Below are 21,036 nucleotides of genomic sequence, written 5' to 3' on the forward strand. Positions count from 1 at the left end.
TTAGTTAACTTTATTCCTAGGTATTTTTTTTGATGGAACTGTAAATGGGATTGTTTTCTTAATTTCTCTTTCTGATTGTTTGTTATTGGTGTATAAAAAAGCAACCAATTTATGAATATTAATTTTGTATCCATTACTTTACTGAATTCATTTATCAGTTCTGTTTGTTGGTGGAATCTTCAGGGTTCTCTATACATAGTAGCATGTCCTCTGCAAATAATGAATTTTACTTCTTCCTTTCCAATTTGGATGCCTTTTATTTCTTTTTCTTTTCTGATTACTGTGGCTAGGACTTCCAGTACTATGTTGAATAAAAGTGGTGAAAGTGGACATCCTTGTCTTTCTTGTTCCTGATCTTAAGGAAAATGCTTTTAGCTCTTCACCATTGAGTATATTAGCTGTGGGTTTGTCATATATGGTTTTTATTATGCCAAGGTATGTTCCCTCTATTCCCACTCTACTGAGCTTTTATTATAATTGGATGCTCGATTTTGTCAAATGCTTTTTCTGCATCTATTGATATGATCATATGATTTTTATCCTTCCTTTTGTTTATGTGGTGTATCACATTACTTGATTTGAGGATAATGAACCAACCTTGCACCCCAGGAGTAAATCTAACTTGATCCATGGTGTATGATTTTTTTAATGTATTCAGTTCAGTTTGCTAATATTTTGTTGAGGATTTCTGCATCTATGTTCATCAGGGACATATAATATTCTTTTTTGTAATGTCTTTGTCTGGTTTTGGAATCAGGGTAATGGTAGCCTCATAAAATAAGCGTGAGAGCCTTCCTGCCTCTTGAATTTTTAGAATACTTTGAGGACAGGTGTTAATTCTTCTTTGACTGGTAAAATTCACCTGTAAAGCCATCCAGTCCAGGACTTTTGTTTGTTGGAAGCTTGTGATTACTGATTCAATTATCATTAGTAGTAATCGGTCAGTTCGGATTTTCTGTTTCTCGTTGATTCAGGCTTGTAAGATTATATGCTTCTAGGAATTTATCAATTTATTCCAGATTGTCCAATTTGTTGGAACATAACTGTTCATAGTATTTTCTTAAAACTTTTTGTATTTCTGTGGTGTCTGTTGTCACTTCTTTCATTCCTGATTTTATTCGGGTCCTCTCTCTATTGTTCTTTTAGTCTCTATTTCATTTATTTCCTCTCTGATCTTTATTATTTCCTTCCTCCTACTCACTTTGGGCTTTGTTTGCTGTTCTTTTCCCAGTTTCCTTAAGTGTAAAGTTACATTGTTTTAAATTTTTCGTATTTCTTGAGATAGGCCTACATTGCCATGAATTTCCCTCCTAGAACTGCTTCTGCAGTCTATTTTAATTTTAAATGACAAGCTTGCTGGGTAGAGTAGTCTTGATTGTAGATCATTGCTTTTCATCACTTTGACTATTTTGTGCCAATCCCTTCTTGACTGAAGTTTCTGTTGAGAAATCAGCTGATAGTCTTACGGGAGCTACCCTTGTAGGTAACTGCCTTTGTCTTGCTGCTTTTAAGATTCTCTCTTCATTTTTAACCTTTGCCATTTTAATTATGAGGTGTCTTGGTGTGCGCCACTTTGGGTTCATCGTGTTTGGGCTTTGTACTTCCTGGACTTGTGTCTATTTTTTTCACCAGGTTATGTAAGTTTTCAGTTGTTATTTCTTCAAATAGGTTCTTAATCCCTTGATTTCTCTCTTCTCCTTTTGGTACCCCTTGGATTTTTTGTTTATCCATATATCAGTTGATAGTCATTTAGATGGTTTCCCTTATATGGATAATGCTGCTGTGAACACTGTAAGTCTTTGTGAACATGTCTTCATTTCTTTTGGGTTGGAACACCGAGTGTCATTTCTGGGTCATATGGTAAACTCATATTTAACTTAAGAAACCACCAGACTGTTTTCCAAAATGGCTGCACCATTTTACATTTCCAGCAGCAATGTATTATGGCTCCAGTTCCTCCATATCTCACCAACACTATGATATTCTTCTTCTGTTCATCTTAGTGTGAAGTGGTATCTAATTTTGGTTTCGATTTGCACTTCCCTAATGACTACTGATGGTGAGGATCTTTCATATGCTAAACGATTTGTGTATTTTCTTTGCTGAAATGTCTATTGAAAGTTTTGCCCATTTTAAAATTGAATTGTCTCATACTTGAGTTTTAAGAATTCCTTATATATTCTGGATATGTCCTTCATAAAATAAGACTTCAAAATACATTTTCAGTCTGTGGCTTGTCAATTTATTTTCTTAGTGATGCTTTTTTTTGAAGGGCAAAAGTTTTAAATTTTGAGAAAGTCCAACTTATTAATATTTTCCTTTAGAGATTGTGCTTTTCAGATCTTATCTAAGAATTTTTCTAAACCAACGCCATGCAGATTTTCTGTTTTCTTCTAAAATGGTAGGAGATAAGAGTCTAAATTCATCTTTTTTTTTTTTTTTTTTTGCATCTGATATCCAACCGTCTCAGCACCACTTGTTGAAAAGACTATTCTTTGTCCATGAAATGCCTTGTCAACTTAAGTCAAAAATCAACTGACCATAAATATGAGGGCTTATTTCTGGTCTCTCAAATTCTGTTCCATTGATCTTTATGTCTATCTTTATATCAGTACCACACTATCTTGATTACAGTAGCTTTGTAGTAAGTTTGAAATCAGGAAGTGTTCTTCATTTTTAGAATTGCTTTGGCTATTTTGGATCTTTTTCCCGAGAAAATTTAGGATCAGCTTTCCAGCTTAAAAAGAAAAAAAAAAAACTGTTGGGGTTTTGACAGAGATTGCATTAATCTATAGATCAATCTGGGAAAACTGCCATTTTAAGAATACTAAATATTCTCGCTCATGAACATGGAATATCTCTGTACTTATTCATGCCTTCTGTAATTTCTCACAATGTTTTACAGTTTTCACTGTCTGTCTTACACTTCCATTGTTAAATTTATTAAGTACTTAATTCTTTTGGTACTGAGGTGGATGGAATTGTGTTCTTAATTTCATTTTGGGGGTTTTCATTGCTAGCATATAAAAACACAATTGATGTTTATATATTGATATTGTAGCCTGTGATCTTGTAGAGCTTATAGATTCCTGTTTGTTGAGTGCCCACTCCAATAGGCTGCTTTCTGGCCCCTTTCCAAGGTTGGGCTTAGAGCAGCTGTCATTTCTTCCAGTGTCCAAGAGTATAGATCTCATTTTTTCCTTGGCCCTCCAGTAAAGCTGCCCAAATTGTCCATCTGAGGCATCCCCTTTAACTACCCTGTATGCCCTGCTAACTTGCATGCTTCACACACATTTTGAAAAAGCAGTATACATTCTAGAGATTGTCTCTTAAGAACAAACTACAGATTCAATGCTTTTTTTTTTTTTTTTTTTTTTAATTTCCTTGAGTCCAGAGGACTCTTGTTTTGGACTTGTGAGGTTAACCACATTACAGCACAGGCAGCTACTTTTAAAAGAATGATGACTAGACTTCTAAAGGGTTGCATCTTAGACTGCATTTATTTACCTCTTTACTGTTCTTCTGAATCTAGAGTTTAGACTATGAGGCAAAAATAGGACTTCTCTCAATTTTTTGGTCAAGTTGATGTGATGGCTGGAATTATCCAAAAAAAATAAAAAGTCATTGTATTTTTTTGAATAGTCATTTAAATTTCAATTTAAGACTTCAACTTTCATTTTCAAATAAATAAAAATAATGTCTTATAGCCAGGGATGCAAGGACTTGGTTATCCTTGTTGGAATAACGGTTCTCCTCTAACTGGGGAAGTCACTCTGTACATTTAGGGACTGGGAGGTAGGTGCTTGAAATGTAAGAAGGTGAAGGTTTTCCTGTGACCAAAACTAGTTATAAGTCACCACGAGACCTTCATTAGAGCTAGAATTCCAGAAATAGTGAGTAGAAGTTCATTTTCTATTCAGTCTTCATGGATTGTATCTGTGAAACAAAAAGCAAACAAACAAAAAATGTCTGAATAAAACACCTAAAATATTTTAACAGGTTTTTGGAACACTTTGTTTTCCCAATATACATTCCATTTGTGCTCATTAGGTAACAATAATGGTTTGGGTGGATTAGACCTAAGTTCATATTCAGCTCAAGGGGGTAGGCCTTGATGGGTCTGGCCAATAAGACAATTCCTCTTCTCCCCACCACCATCCCTTCCCAGAACAATTGGGTAAGCATATAGCATTTTTGTGGCCATGTGGACTGGGTGAACTCAATGTGAAGTTCATACCACACTTGGATAGTGTGGTATGCTATATATAAAGCTGGAAACTACTGAGCAATTTTGTCACCTATAGTAAACAGCTTCTAAGATGGCTCCAAATTATCTTTGCCTCCTGGTATTCATGCCCTTACACAATCCTCTAACCTTGAGTGTGGGCTAGACCTAGTGAACTTTTTAACTAGTCATGGAATGTAGCAAAAGTGATAGGATATCACTTCTGAGATTAGTTACAAAAATAGTGTGACTTCCATCTTGGGTACTGTCTTACTTGTTCACTCTGAGGGAAGTGAACTCCCCCTTGCTTTGAACACACTTATCCCACCATTGTTGCCACTTTTTGAAGTAGTTCTGGAAGTCCTCTTTTGTGTCTTTACGAGCATTTAATAAATTTTGTGCTTAGAAAACAGTCTGAGAAATGGGCATATGGTTTCATTCTCCATCATGACAACTCTCCGTGTCACACATGGCTTCTGGCATGGCAATTTCTGTCAAATAAAAACATTACGGGCAGCCGGATGGCTCAGTTGGTTAGAGTGTGAGCTCTGAACAACAGGGTTGCCGGTTCGATTCCCACATGGGCCAGTGAGCTGCGCCCTCCACAACTAGATTGAAGGACAACGACTTGGAGCTGATGGGCTCTGGAGAAACACAGTTCCTCAATATTCCCCAATAAAAAATAATTCTTATAAAAAAACTAAAAGAAAAAACATTACAGTGTGTTGTTCTTATCCACCTTATTTACCGGATCTGGCACCATGTGACTTCTAGCTCTTTCCCAAAGTCAAAATGACCATGAAAGATAAACGTTTTGAATTGATTCAGGACATCATGTCAGCCACGACAGCATGACTAAGGACACGCACGAGAGAGGACTTCCAGAACTTCTTCAGAAAGTGGCATGAACGATGGGATAAGTGTGTTCGAAGCGAGAGGGAGTATTTTGAGGGGGATTAATGGCAATGTGTCTTTTACTGTAATAAACTTTTTAAAATTTAAGCATTCACCGTATTGTTTGATCACACCTCATACTAGCTAGTAGTAATTTAATCTTGAAAAGGTTATTAGATATTAAAATTTTTATACTCAAATTAATTTACAGCTTCCCAAAATCATGCAAACAGAAAAGAAATCTATCCACGTAATCAAAACCATCTTCACTTCTCATACAGAAAATTAAGTAATAAGGCCTCATTCATTCAAAATTCCTTATTACACTGATAAAGTCTGGGAAAAGGTTTATCTTTGGTTATTTACACAAATAATGCAAATAAACAATGATCATAGGGGAACTGTTAATTGCACTTAAAATATCTTGGTGAGAGTCCTTAAAAGTACTTTTAACACCATTTGTTTACATATAAGTTTTAAATGTTCATTAAAACTGATATTGAACTGCTACCCATTCACTAAAGTAGGTCTGGAGGACCTTGTGTTAGGCATTCTTTGTTTTCAGTCTATCTGGAAAAAAAACCTTTCATCCAACGAAGACAGTGTGTCATGGTCTAAGGAGTATGATTAATTCAATTTTCTGTACCTGAAGTGCAATAAAACAAACTCCAACCTCACTACATTCTTAGAAAGGCCTCTGAATCGATGCTTATAAAGGCCAATTTGAGTTCACCCCCTCACCTCAAACCCTTTGTTTTACAGGATCCTTTGGGGAGTAGGATCATTTGAAAAGGTCATTGGGTATAGGTTGGGAGGGAGTTATAGTGCTGATTCCTTATATTCTAGTTTTTAACAGGTTCAATAAAAGGATATCAAAATAAATAAATAAATAAATAAATAAATAAATAAATAAATAAAAGGATATCGTTCTTTCTTGCTTGCCAAAATACCTCAGTCTCAAATATCTTTCTCATATATTGAAAGATTTATTTGAAGAGTTTTCTTATTTCTTTTTTTTTTACAAAAATTAAAATAAAATATGAAATGATATATATCAAATGTGCTTCTGGAAAAGAGACAGGATTGAAGGCAGGGTAAGGGGGAAATTTTCCTTTTTAAAATTATATATGCAATTCTGCATTGTTTAATTTTAACTTTTACTAAAAGCTTGCATATATATTTTTAACTTTCAATTATTTTTTAAATTATAAAAAGAAAATGCTCCCTGAGAGGATGCTCCCTGAGAGGGTCTCATTTGTAGTTTAGGATGAATTTTTTCAACCATAACATTAAATCACTACCTATCAGGCGGGTTTAAAATGGTGGCATAGGAGGAAGCTAAATCACCTCCTCCCATAAACACACCAAATACACACCTACATTTAAAGCAATGCCTCCAGAGAGACAACAGAGGGCCAACTGAATAGCTTCTGCACAACAAAGGGGAGAGGGAAGAAAAGAGAGGGGGAGGGAGAGAGAAAGAGGGGGGGAGAAAGACACCACATAAAGAATCTTGGGGAACTGTGAGAGCACTCTGGGATCTGAGGGAACTCTTTGGGATCATAAGTGCTGGTGAGCACCATTGTTGACGTAACCCTCCATCTGGATAGCGCAGGCAGGAGCTCTAGGCAGGTACAGACCTGCAAAGCTGCTGGTATGAGTGCACTGGGCTGCCCGGCCTGGGTCCCTGCTCTAGCTGCGGACAACTGGATCAATAGGGCACCACTCCACTTGGAACCCACCCCAGCAGGACCAACAAGGCGCCAAAGCAGGCACGCACTGGGCTGCCCTTGCAGGACCCCACTCCGGCCTCAACCAGACCAACAGGGAGCCAGTGCATGCACATGTGTGTGCTGGGCTGCCCCACCCGAAGCCCACTCCTCCTGGCCAGCTGGTGTGCCAGACATCCACCCTCACTCCGACCACTCTGCCAAAACCCAGAACACAGTCTACACAAAGGCTGCTTCTACACAGGCTACTTTTTCAAGATTGGGAGAGACAGGCATTGCATCTAATTCATAGGAACAAACACAACAAGTCAAACAAAATGAGAAGACAAGAACAAGTTCCAAATGAAGGAACAACAACAACAAAACAAGAAAATAACCCTAATGAAACAGTGTGGAGATTCCTCAAAAAATTAGAAATAGAACTACCATACAACCCAGCATTTCCTTCTCTAGGCATTTATCCAAAGAAAACAAAAACACTAACTCGAAAAGATATAATCATTTTTATGTTCATTATAGCATTATCTTCAATAGCCAAGATGTGGAAGCAATCTTGGTGTCCATCGATAGATGAATGGATAAAGAAGATGTGACACACACACACACACACACACACACACACACACACACACACACAGGAGTAATACTCTGCCATAGAAAAGAATGAAGTCTTGCCATTTGTGACAACATGGATGGATCTAGAGAGTACTGTGCTAAGTGAAATAAGTCAGAGAAAGACAAATACCACATAATTTCCTTTATATGTAGAATCTAGAAAAATAAAACAGACAAACAAGACAAAAATAGTTACAGAAATGGAGAATAAAGTGATGGTTGCCAGAGGGGAGGGAAAGTGGGGGATGGGTGAAAAAGATGAAGGGGAAGAAGAGGTCAAACTTCCAGTTATGGAATAATAAGCCATGGAAGTGAGCGTACAGCTACAGCACTGGGGAGACAGTCAGTAATACTGGAATAACCTGGCAGGGTGACAGATGACTACTAGACATCATGTGGTGGTCACATCATAAGGTATGTAAATGTTGAATCATGTTATATTCCTGAAACTAATATACTATTGGATGCCAATTATACTTTAATAAAAAATTAAAAAACAAACTACCTTAGCCCTTGAGATATGAAATGAGAAGCAAGGAGAGGATGAGATGAAGAATTATGATGAAGGCAGGACGAAGGATAGGACATTCTGACAGGCAGTTCTGCAAGAGGTAAGAACTCGGGCTAGAAGGGGAGGGCTATGTATTTGGAAGCAGGGTCAGAATTCAGCAAAGCCAGACTGTAAATTCACCTGCTTATATGCACATGTGATTACCAAGGTATTGGCTGGCTTGGGGGTGATTTCTCTGAAGAGGGAAGTAAGATGAGGGTATTCTCAATGGATACACTGCAGTAGTTGGATTGAAGTAATTGCTACTTCCTGGAAAGAAACTTACCAAATGGTACATTTGGGATGATCTAGGTTTGAGTATGAAGGTGACAGTGGGAGTTTCCTGGATTGCAAGAAACAGAATTAACTGTGGTAAGCCTATAAAAGAGGAATAATAACAAGGGTGGGGCACAAAGTTACAAGAGAAGACAGGAAGTGAGTGGGGCAGCTGAGAACTAAGGGATGTCATGTTCTTCCTTAGCAAGCTGAGGACATCTTGAGGTCTGTACTTGGTTTTTAAAATTCCCAACAAACCTAAGTAAATACAATCCAACTCACCACTCTGGTTAACAGCTGGTTCTAAATATAAAGGTCAAACTTTCAAGGTCTTCATTCTTTAAATGTAATTCTTCAAGCAGGATGGCTATAAACTGTGTAAACATCACATTTTCCTGAGAATGCTTCTGAACGCCAAGAATCGGGGTCAATCTGAAACAAACAAAAATATTAAATACATATCCATGAAATAGGAAAGACTAAGGGACTTTTGTCATGGCAGAGATGAAGTCTCTGATTCAACAACATTTCTAGAGAGAGAAGACTTGACTAATAAAAGCAGAAGAGAAATCTCAAGAAAAGACTGAAAGATCAAACATACTGTTAAGTAGAGAAAGAAGCCTAAAAGCCTGAATCTATAACATGTTGTTCATCATACCAGCAAAAACTACCAAAATTGTGCTCAGAAAAGAAAATAAAGTCTTTCCACTTGGGGAAAGAAGGTTGTGGAGAGATGCTTAGAGCTGGGAATTGCTTTAAAAACCTAATTTATATTGAATGTTTGGATTATGTCACCTGGAAAAGACAATATATAAAAAACAAGATTACCTTTTGGAGAAAACCTTAACATTTTTATTTTTAAAACACTAAATAGATGAATTACATCTTATAAGACACTTAACTACAAACTTCATAAGGAACACTTTGCTTTTTTCTCTAACCACTTCCAGTAAATACCCCACAAGATTGATTGCATGTAATAGATTCTTAAAAGTAATTTACATGGAAACATTAGTGAGCATGATTTTAAAAAGTGACGAATCTAATCACAAAGATTAAAACCATTACTTCCATAATTAAAAAAAAAAATCTCCAGAGATCATGCTTCATACAACCTTTGCAAGTTACATTCTTTGGGAGAAAATTCTTTTTTCCCCACAAAGCTCTTCCAGATGCTTATTTAATGTGCCCACTGGGAACATCAAGTATAAATAAAATAACTCTATGATTTAAATTAATAACGCTCAAGAAATCAGAGCACAGCAATTCTGGGGTAGTATGTGTGAAATGGAAAATGTTATTTTCTGAGAGACAGACTTCTTCCTTGCTTAGCCATTTCATATAGAAAGCAAGTGTAAAAGTAAAAGTTTGTCACAATTGTTCAGGGATGGCCAGGACTTTGAGTAGGTAATAAATTCTCTATCTCCCTGAAGGTGTCCTAGCAAGAACTGGAAACTAGGTGACTCCAACAGTTCAGTGAAATCCAGAGTTCTAAGTGGGAAAACCACTATAGTGTATTCATTCCTTCCTGATCTCTCCTGTATTTCTTTAGGGCTGGATTTCTTTAGGCGATGGAGTATCAGTTCTCACACTTCATGAGCTGTCTGGTGATATTCCTCAAAGGTAGTTCATACTGGGAAATAGGAGTACCCCAGCCTTTCAATTCCAAGCCCACCCTAGGCACTTGGGTGAATGTAGGTAGTTGTGGCCAGCTTTTCCTGCGGCACCTTCCTGCAGAGAAGGTGGAACCTAGAAGTCAACTCGGGCTTTTCTCATCCTTAGGTGATGCCAACATTTAAAATGTAATGTTGCTGCTTCCCCACAGTAAGACCAGATACTGGGGATGGGATAACACTGGCTAAATAAAACCAAGTCAGAGGAGGCATATCAGATAGGTCAACTCCATAGAAACCTAGCTTTTGTGTGCATTTAAAATATGACACATCCTAGAAAATTTCTCACTTTCAAGGAGACTAGTATTTGATTCATATATGAAAACAAAGTTTTCTAAATTACTTCTCAAAGTGCCATTAGTATGTTTCAAAACTTAACCCTCAATAACTACTAGATTTTTCAACGTGTGTGCTCATGAGAGCAGAAAATGAGAAGACTTATATAGAAACAGCTAGAAAGAGAATTGCTCCATCAATTGCCCTTGTTAGAAAATACTTTAGAAATAGTAATAGTTCTCTAGTAAATTTATAAGAATATATTTACTCTATAAATTAGTAACTTCATTATAAGATGTGTTCAAATTTACCTAAAAATTTCGTTCACACAGAAAACTAGGGTAATGGGAAACTTTAGCTAGGAGTAAAAAAACAAAAAAACAAAAAAAAAAGGAAAAGTAACAACACAAGCCTGCTCTAAGCTCCTGAGCCTATGGCAAATAATGCTAATCAATCAGGCAGTTTTCTTAATGAGTTTGGACCTGCTTTGAAAATCCTCAAAACAGGGCTCTTAGCAACCATTTCAACTGTTTAGAGCTGACTCCTGAAATGAAACCTATTCACTCCCCAATCTAACTGCAAGCCCTAGGAGAACTCTCTCTACATAACACTGTTCTAATCCTCGCTTTGCCAGAAATTTGTTATAATTTTGGGCAAGTTGAACATCAAAGCCTTAGGATTTATGTATAAAATGCGGCTAATAACACTTTATAAAGTTCCTTAAAAGTTATTGCAAAATTCAAGTAGGATACTATAGATGAATGAACAGGTTTTAAAAAAAATCAGTTATGATAATGATTATAACATCAACTAACATCTACCATGTGCTACCTTTAAATACTTACTATGTACATGTACTAAGCATGAACTATCTCCTTTAACTGTAGTGATGCTGAGGAAAGTAGTTATTGCTTCCATTTCATGGATGAGGAAATGAAGGCACAAAAAATTGAAGTACCTTCCCCAAGGTCACAGAGTAAGTAGCAGGTCAGGGCTTTTATCGTAGACAATTTATTTCACAAAGCCCTGGCTCTTGACTAGCATGCTAGCTTTCATTCTTTGTAGGCTCTATATCCAGCACTCTGTAAGTTTCATCTTTACCTCACTGATGTGTGCTGAGCCCTCAATGAATATGGAGAAGGAATAGAATGTTTTAAATTTGCTTTAGAGAACTGGAGGACTACAAATATAAAAATGGCAAGCAGCTGGCAGGCAGAAGGCAGTGCTGACAGAGAAATCATACAAGGTCTGATGTCTGTTGGGAGATAGAAATATCAACTTGGGGCCTGGAGATTTCTGCAGCTAGTCATCAAGTGCATAAATAGCAATCCTTAGGCACCTGGAGCTGGGATTTCCTGACTACTCTTAACACAGGAGCCCTAAGTGTTGTTGCATAATTATACTCCTGGAAAGTTAGCCAACAAGATTTCCTTTAACCTTATTTATTACCTCGCGTTTCCCCTTTAATCTTTAACTGAAAAGATTACTTCTTCCCCATCCCTCAGTCCCTAACACAGAATGTAAATGATCATAGAAATATACATTAATATTAACTTTCTAACAACTTTAAGTTGACAGAAATCCTTTTTGGAATAAGATGAAGTATAAATGAATAAATACTCTAATACTTCCTGTGCACCTCTAAACATTAATAATCCAGTGGATTACTTAGAGCCATGTAAAAATTGTTTTCTCTCTTTAAAATCATCCTCTCTAGAAACCAGGCTTATGATACAAAAAGTGAAGGATGGTTCTGACAAGTTATAAAGTCATAATGAATAACATATCAAGAAAGATGCTGAACCTTGAAAAAAATCTTAGTTATAGTATACTATAATGTTATGAATGATTCATTTGAAAGATCATGATTTGCCTCTATCTCCAAAGTAATTTACATTTAAAGTTGAATAAGGACTATATATAATCTTTATGTTTTCCAGATCCTGGGCTCATCTACTTTAATGTTTTATTACTTAACAGCAATTGACTATTTGCCTACTCTTCCAGCCTGCTGCTTACTGGGCATTTGCTGAATTTCCATGTCACCTCTGTAGCAAGAGGCTTCTGTGCCTACTTGCACAGATGAATCAGAGGCAAGATCATAATGTTTTATCAGTCTATTCGTCAACGATAGGAGTTGGTTGCAGCCACTGCCAAAGATGCTACTAAGAAACTGCTGGGATTGTTTTTTAGGGTATATGCTGCCCTAAAGATAGGTGCTGTTGGGCTGAGTGGAGTTTGAGGCCCTATTTGATGTAGAAGAGCATTGCACTGAGCTTGGAGACAGGGTTCCACAGAGTATGCTTTTGTTGGCAGTGACCATGGAAGAGGCTCTGGAAACCACAGAGCACTAGTAATACAGTCCCTACATGTGCTTAAAGCCAGGCCCAATGACATATGAACAAAGACTTATTACTGGAACTGTTCTTTTCATGGTCGTTAACGGTCTCTTAATTGCCACATCTAAAAGCCCCTTCTTAGTTCTCTTCCCAGTTGACTCTGCATATTTGAGGTCGCTGATCACTTCTCCCTTCCTAGGATTCTCCTCTGGCTCTGGAGGCACTCTCTGTCAGGTTCTCCTCCTACCCATGATCCTTTACAATCTCTCTTGTTGACATTTCGTTTTTCACCAACCGACAAATGACAGGTCTTAACTAAGGTTTTATATTGATCCTCTTCTTTTTGCACTACATCCCATCTTAAGACTGTGACTACCAAAGACCCAAATTTCTAACTTCTCTCCTGGGAGTTCTCTCCTTGGATGTCCAAAAGGTACCTCAAATACCTATGTTCAAACCTGAATTTCTGACCTCATGTTTTTGTCAAAACCTTCCGGTATTAGCAGTTTCAGTCATCTTTAACTGTTACCCATTAATGTCCTTTGTCCAATCAGTTGCCAAGTCCTGCTGCCTCTCCTCTGAGGTACCTCTTAAATTCCCTTCATCTTCTCCATTCTAACTGATCTATCCTAATTCAGATGAGTTACTTCTTGCCTGGACTACAGCTACAGCCTCCTAAGTGGTCTCCCACTCCCAGCCATTGTTCTACATTGCCATCACAATCCTCTCTCATGGATCTCATCACTTTGTTCTCTGGCTTTAACTACTTGTAGGAGAAATCCAATTTCTTTGGGCCTTTTTATTTCCTTTTATTTTCATTGTTTCAGTCACATGAATACATTCTTGTAAGTATTTCAAATAACATGAAAGTGTGTATTGTTAGTTGTATATATTTTTCTCACCCCCCCCAGACAGATGGAAGCCTGGGATCTCATTTTATTCATCCATCTTTGTATTCCCCTGTTCTCTTAATAACTTGGTGAATAACTAAAATTGCCGCTTCCCCATATTAGCATTTCTCACTGTACTGTGCATTTCTCAATGGGTCTGTGGGCCAAATCCACCTTGCTGCTTATTTTTGTATATAAAGTTTTGTACTGAAAAACAGCCACGCCCACTTATTTATATATTCTATGGCTGCTTTTGCGCTACAACAGCAGAGCTGAGTAGTTGGGACTATAGAGTGAGCAAAGCTGAAAATATTTACAATCTCGCCCTTTACAGAAAGTTTGTCAATCTTTATACTAGTATTAGGTTGGTGCAGAAGTAATTGCGGTTTAGGGGGCGGCCGGATGGCTCAGTTGGTTAGAGTGCAAGCTCTGAACAACAGGGTTGCAGGTTCAATTCCCACATGGGCCAGTGAGCTGCGCCCTCCACACCTAGATTGAAGGACAACGACTTGGAGCTGATGGGCCCTGGAGGAACACACTGTTCCCCAATATTCCCAATAAAAACAATTAAAAAACAAGTAATTGTGGTTTAAAAGGTTGAAAAAAGTTGCAAAAACCACAATTACTTTTGCACCAACCTAATAGAAGACTGTTATGCACCAATTTTCATTTAAAATAAACACTAATATAATGCTTTCTATACTAGAGCTCTGATGATGCAGCAATTAAAACAGGAGATGAAAGATACAAAGGAACTATTTGGTTCGAGAACATTCGAGGTCTGGTCTGTGACAGCATGGAAGATGCTTAAAGACACCAAAAATATCTCATAAAATCTTCTAGCTGCAGAGACAACTTTCCTTGGCTTACTCCACTCCAGCCAAACTGACCAACCCTGCCTCAGATATGCCGAGGTTTAGTAGGCGAGGTTCAGGCTGGCTGTTTTCTTTTCTGGGGATGCTCTTCCCCCAGATCTCTGCACAGTGGTTTCCTTCATGTGATTCAGTTTTGTTGAAATGTCACTTCTCCCATCCTCATCCTTACCCTCTACTTATTTTGCTTTTTTTGTCTCCATAATCCTCTTTTCTAATTCTATTACTAGTTTGCTTGTTACCTGTCTATCTCCCACCCAAAAGAAGGTGAATGTCATGAGCAATGACTCGTTCACTATATCCCTCATGCCTAACACACTGCAAATGATCAATATTTACTTGCTGAATGAAGAACCAGCTTAAAAATCTACTTATTTATTGTACTTACTGGTTTTTTCCTTCTTCATAAAATTCTTTCTTTTTGAGAGGAAGTAAGGGCGGAAATATTCTCTTGACTCCTCCTCCTGCTCACACATAGTGGCACCTTCCTGCCAGAATGTTTCAGAACATCTATCACTAAGGTGAGATGAGCTTCAAACTCATCAGGTACACCAAGCATTAATTCAAGACCTACCACTTATTCTTCCATTTCCCCTCCTCACTTCCACTTATCTGGAACTCAAGTGTTGTTGGGGAAGTGCTAAGATTGACCAAGAGTGAGTAGTGCTAAGTACCACTGAGCAGGGTTGACTTACAGCTTTAATTTCCTTCCAGTCCTGCAGAGAAACTGTGCAGTAAGGGGCAGGCCCTGGAGTGTGGGCTTGGTAATACCCTCCTCAGGAGCAAAGGTACTTCAGTCTCACAGCTAAAACATGAAAGGACAAGAAATTCTTTTCACTCTAAATGTGTTGAGATTTACTTGGCCAAAAGGAAGAGCAATTTAAGATAGCTACAATCCAACTAATATAGGTCTTTATTTCTGTGTATTTCTGGCTGTTATTACGGTTCCTGAATGGAATATATTCTTATTCTTTTTAGGTCAATGAAAGTAGCAGAATGTAGCCGCAAAACAAGAACTCAACTGTTTTTGGACTCTATACTTCCTTTCAGTCTCCTCCTATCAAAAGTTAAATGATGAAAGAAAAGAGACTCAAAATCCTTTTTGTAATGCAGTGATTTGGTCCCTTTACACAAGACTGCACATAAACTACCTCCACTGTCTTGAAGGAGGGGGATTCTACATGCTACCTCTGTCTGTAGCATGTAGCAATGGGTAACAAACTTTACATTCTAGACATTATTCCCCATATGTAGTCTAAATGTCTCTTGCAGAATTTTATTTTCTCGTCACAGAACTTTTTTTGGGGGGTGGGGGTGAGGTGAGCTCTTAAAAGTTACCCCTTCATATTCTTGAAAATGGTTCCCAATTAATTCCAAGTCCTTTTAATTTTTCTTGAGAGATGCTGACTGCTCCTTATTCAGATTGGTATTCTTCCCTACACACTTTTAGCGTCTCATTTTCCTAAAATATAGTGCCTAAATTTCCCAAAATATAGTGCCTAATATTTCCTAAAATATTATATATTGAAAAAGACTCAAGCTCTATTCCAGTATCAAAGAAAACCACAATAAACTGGGGCCAAATAATTACTTCTACTTAAGCAAAAAACAGCAATATACCACAGGTGGCATTTAACAATGTGTTTTTATGTAGGAAATACCTTTAAGAAAACAGAAAATGTGACTGGCCATGAGTAAAAACAAAAGATTTTTATGTTTCAATTTATTTCCTTCAAGTTCTTTTAAGTATGAATAAAAACCTGTAAAGGTAACACTGAAAGAATCGCTTACCACAAACAGTCTGTACGCTGGAGAATATAATTCTAAAAAAACGACATAACAACTTGCAAGGTATAAATCACAAACAAGAGAGGAAATTTCTCATGAAAACGCCACTGATTCAAATCTCTATTCTGAAAAGACAGTCAGCCTTCTATAACTAGTTTTTTACCATATGGTAAATGGCATGACAACAAAAGCAAAAAGCTAAGTGTCAAACTGTATCTTAATGATAAGACCTTTATTTAGCTGACTGCTCCACATATGCTGCACATCAAAAAGAGAGAGTGCAAGTCAAGTTAGGACAAGTACCCTCCATTTGTTATTACTGAGCTATCAAACAACATCTGGTTAACAGGAATTATTATACACAGTAGTAAGAGAAGTTTCAAGGTTTGACAACCGAAACAAGAGAGATTTTTAATTAACAAGTGGCATTTTTACAGATCCTCATATTCAAGGATTTAGAGCTGTATAAACTCTTGATTAACCCTTAGATCAAGTTACCTGTAATTCTGTGAGTCATTGGTTTGTATCTTACCAACGGAGAAAGCTATATAAAAAGTTCAAGTGGCAGTTTATTGAACAAGTGGAGCTAAATCCCTGAGGGAACTCTATTATCCATCTCTCACAGTGCACTGACCTAAAATGTCAGTAATGAACGTGGATATTTCAATGGCCTTCCTGATTGTGGTCCCCATTGCTTTACTCACTGTACTGATTCCCCCTGGGGAATACACAGTGCAGCTCCTGGAACACTGGAAATCACAGCACGGTCTGAATTATGCTTTCCTGAATAATCTGTGTGAAACGGGTGAAGATCACATCATGCATTGGCCTGAAATGACATAGCATGGACATCCCTTACCCTGACCCTCGACTCAAAACTAAGAGAAGCAAAAACTCTTGGAGTTTCCTGAGAGTTTATTATTGATTTCCAAACTCATAGAATCAAACCAGTAGGCATCGAACTGGTACACAGAATCAAACTGGTATGTAAAATTACACTGAACAACACTCCTCATACTCAACATAATCTTAAAGGAAGAAAGAGCTGTGAGAATATCTATATGAATAAATGTCACCAGAAAGCATGCTTCTTTATGGTTTGGGGTTGGAGGAAGGGACAGGAAGTGAAAAGCCACACACTTTCTGTACCTATCAGATTTGAGAAATTACGGGGTTCACACAGAGTTCTGTTGCAGTAGGGAAACCTGCTGATTACCATGCAGAAAGGTGATGAGCATGCAGAGACTGCTAAAAGTTAATGTTGGGCTTAAAATAATTTTTTCCATTCTCTTATCCCTCAGAAGGTAGGGCTGGGAAGGAGAAGGTAAAAGAAGGTAAAATTTCTGTTAAATAGAAATACTTTCAACATTTACATGTACAGGCCCTATGCTTGTCACTACACCAATCAGAAAACATATTATAATATCTGACACTTTGGGGGCTTGGAATCAAACAAAAACAAAAGTTTTCTGGGACAGATGGGGCATGTTTATTAATAACGGTCTGGGTAAGTGAAGAATCTATAAGATGAGGTTTAACCTCTTATTTTATGAGGCTATACCAGCACTTAAATTTCCTCAAGTGTGACTTAATCCCAACCTATACAGCTAGTTTCCTTTACACAGATTAAGTAACTGAGGCTTTGGCCAGAGTGAGGGATTTATCCAGGGTCCCACTGGCTAAGAACAGTGTTAAAAATGGACACCTTTATCACACAAAGGCAGCTTTCTTATCTATAAATCTTGTTATTCCTTTCTTCCTGCATGGCTGTAACAACTGTTACTTCACCCATATTTTGTGTTCTTGTAAAAACTGAGTTGGGATTTTCCCTCCTCCTCTACATGAACAAGTGCTAAATGACAAAGGATTAAACCAGAACACCTCTGTCTGCACAAACATACACTCAAAACTGAAACAGAGCTGTGACCAGTAAGTAACACAATGGGTCAAAATGTCATCTATTTTCAGAATTTTGAGGGCCCACACAAACCCAAGACATTTTACAAAAATGCCTCTCTATTAAAAAAAGCACACCAATTCTGGTATAAACTTTAAAAAGGAATTTCACTTGTATATTCAGGTCTCCTTACCACGTAAGATATTAGGATTTTGTATTTAACACAAAACTCTTTCCAACTTACTTGTTTCTTAAGGGGGAGAAGGCAGAAGAAAATTCAATTGTCAGCGATTCTCTAAAAACACTTGTCTAATCTGTGGCTCCTAGCTTCCTCCCAGTAGTAACACAGCAGCGATTGGGGCACAGGAAAGAAACAAAAAGGCACCGTGTGGAAGGAAGAGCTTTTCTTTTTCCTTAAAATAACATGGCTTGGGCCTTGTGCAGAGGTAACTACTTCATGGCACGGGTGATGTCGTTTATTAAGTAAACGATAAACATGGCTTTACAATTGACAAGGAAACAAATGTGCCAAGAGGTCAGAGCTGAGTTTAAAATTCAGATACTTTAAAATGGCTGGTGGGTGGCTTTCTAAATTGAAGAAGATGAATGTTTCCCTTGAAGAATGTCAGTTCTTCTTCCCAGTTCCCTTTGTGGCAGGATCTCAACCACTGATTCAAACATAAGAAGTATCAGTGATTTCCAAGTTTGTAAAAAGATTTTTTTCTTTATGAAACTAACTTGTTGGTTTTCAACCTTTCTGTGAAGTTGCTGCAAGTGTTAACTCCAAAATGAGGCTCAAGTGACTTTCTGAAGGTCACGTAGTCAGTAGAGATGAGGAAAAAAACCCCACAAGTACTCCCCACTAGTCTACACTTCTAACCACTACCATACAAGTTCACATGTCTGATTCATTTTAAGAACTGAGTATACCTTATGATTTCAAAGGCCCATTTATATGTGTTGTTTAAATACTTTTTGAAATCTGTCATTCAAAATAAAATGTGCTAAGGAAACTGACAATTCTATTGTTTCTAATTCATCCTTTCTCCAGACAGCCAAGAAGCACCTTCCAACACCATGAAGTAATGACGATTTTAGCAGACAGCTAAGAAGTACCTCTAAGCAAGCAAATCCTGGCAGACACAGCCACAGTAACTGATTTAACACACCTCTATCTAGCACACTAATAATTGCACTAGAATTATAGATGGTGGTTCTCAATGCTGTCTGTACTAATTACAATCACTTGGGGAACTTAAAAAAATACATTATGTTCAGGCCCCACCCTAGACCAATGCATAAAAATTTCTTAATCAGGTATTAGTACTTTTTAAAAGCTCCTATGTGATTCAAATGTACAACGAGTGTTGAGAACCACTGCTCAATTTTTTTTTAAACTTTTATTTTTAAGTGCATTTTTCCAGAAACCATCAGCTTCAAGTTAAGTAGTTGCTTCAATCCAGTTGTGGAGGGTGCAGCTCACTGGCCCATGAGGGGCTCAAACCGGCAACCTTGTTGTTAAGAGCACCGCGCTCTAACCAACTGAGCTAACTGGCAGCCCCACCGCTGCTCAATTTTTGAAGTGAATAAATTTGTACAGTTCTGATCATTTGTTATACTTGTTAACTACACTGTTGGAAAACTGAATAGTAAAGGATATGAGATCCTTACATAAATATCTATGTAATGAAGCAGAAGGTAATACGGTCCAAAAGAAATGTGATCTATAGGAATTTATACAAGGAAGATATTATAACTACCTCTGGAGGGTTAAGAAAGGCGTCTAAGGAAGTGATGACATTTGAACATTTGACATTTGAAGACCAGGAAAGACAGATACGAAAAATAAAGGCATTTTAAGCACAGTTCACAGTTATAACAAAAATGCTTATAGAGAGAAATAGGGAACACAATGTAAGGACACAAAAGACGAATAAGTTGGATAGGCAGGTTAGGGCCACTTTAGCAGGGCCTTGAATTTCAAGCAAAATTACATGAGAGAAACTGGGCGTCACTAGGTTTCTGAACAAAGGCCTACCCTGATCAGAATTAAGCTTTAGTGAGATTATTCTTATAACTGGAGGAAAGACGGACCAGTTGAGGAAAGAGACACATGGCAAGGAGACCTGTTTAAGAAGGCCAGAATTGCAGCAGTCTAGGCAAGAAATGAAAGCCTGAAGTGGGCTAGTAGCAGTAGAAAGGAGAAAAACAACTGGATAAGAGAAGTTACAAGGACAGGACTCAACAGTTGATTAGATATGGGAGATGGGAGCAAGAGAAACACTGAAGACAAACTAGATTTTAGTTCTGGGCAATTAGGAAGATGGAAATACCACCAGAGAAAAAGGAACACGTGAAAGAGAAGATAGAGCTCAGTCTCAGATTTGAGTTTGAATTGCCTGAGGAATATCTAAATGGAGATGCCCAGCAAACAATAGGTCTTCAACCTAGGAGAGAGGTCAGAGCTGAAGACACAACATTGGGGGGGAGGGCAGGAAATATTTGACTGGGAAGACCAACTTTCTTCCTAAGATAACTCCATTATCCTGTACCAATTATGTCTGTCCTGATTTCTTGAACTAAACGCTTTCACCAGCACTTCTGAATCTCTTACATCCTTGTCTTAGCTTTTTTATTCATCAAAACTACAACCTGAAATAATGCTACAATCTTTCTCCACACCTACAACAAGATAGCTGAAAACTAACGGGAAAAGGGGAATGGGAGGAAGAAGAGAAGTTTGGAGACCACAACACAGCCATGTTCTCTGGACTAATTTGCGTACTCAGTGTCATTTGTCAATTTTCTCTGGCCCTGGGTTAGTAGCTCCTTTTCCAGATCCTCTCTGTGACCACTATTAATATTTTCACTCTCTACCTAACCATCATCTCTTTACTCTTAGAAGACAACCTCATATCCTACTTCGTTGAAAAATGAAGTTGTCAGCCATGATTTTAAAATTTTTCCCTGTTATTTACAAACTTATCTATAACCACATAATCTTCACTTAT

The 21,036-nt window shown here is 37.6% G+C and overlaps 1 protein-coding gene across 1 annotated transcript in view; it reads right to left on the reverse strand.

The window, feature by feature from the left end:
* Positions 1 to 2,446: 2,446 nt before the first annotated feature.
* Positions 2,447 to 21,036, reverse strand: part of RPAP2 (RNA polymerase II associated protein 2) — a 72,924-nt gene continuing 54,334 nt past the window's right edge. Inside the window, exons 12-13 of the mRNA XM_081056159.1 lie at positions 8,573 to 8,722; positions 2,447 to 3,936 (exon numbers count right to left, since the gene is read on the reverse strand). Coding sequence (XP_080912285.1) covers positions 8,581 to 8,722 — 142 coding nt within the window. The 3' untranslated portion in view covers positions 2,447 to 3,936; positions 8,573 to 8,580. The remainder of the gene's footprint in view (positions 3,937 to 8,572; positions 8,723 to 21,036) is intronic.

Source organism: Rhinolophus hipposideros, assembly GCF_964194185.1.
Source record: "Rhinolophus hipposideros genome assembly, chromosome: 8".
Classification (NCBI taxonomy): Eukaryota; Metazoa; Chordata; class Mammalia; order Chiroptera; family Rhinolophidae; genus Rhinolophus; species Rhinolophus hipposideros.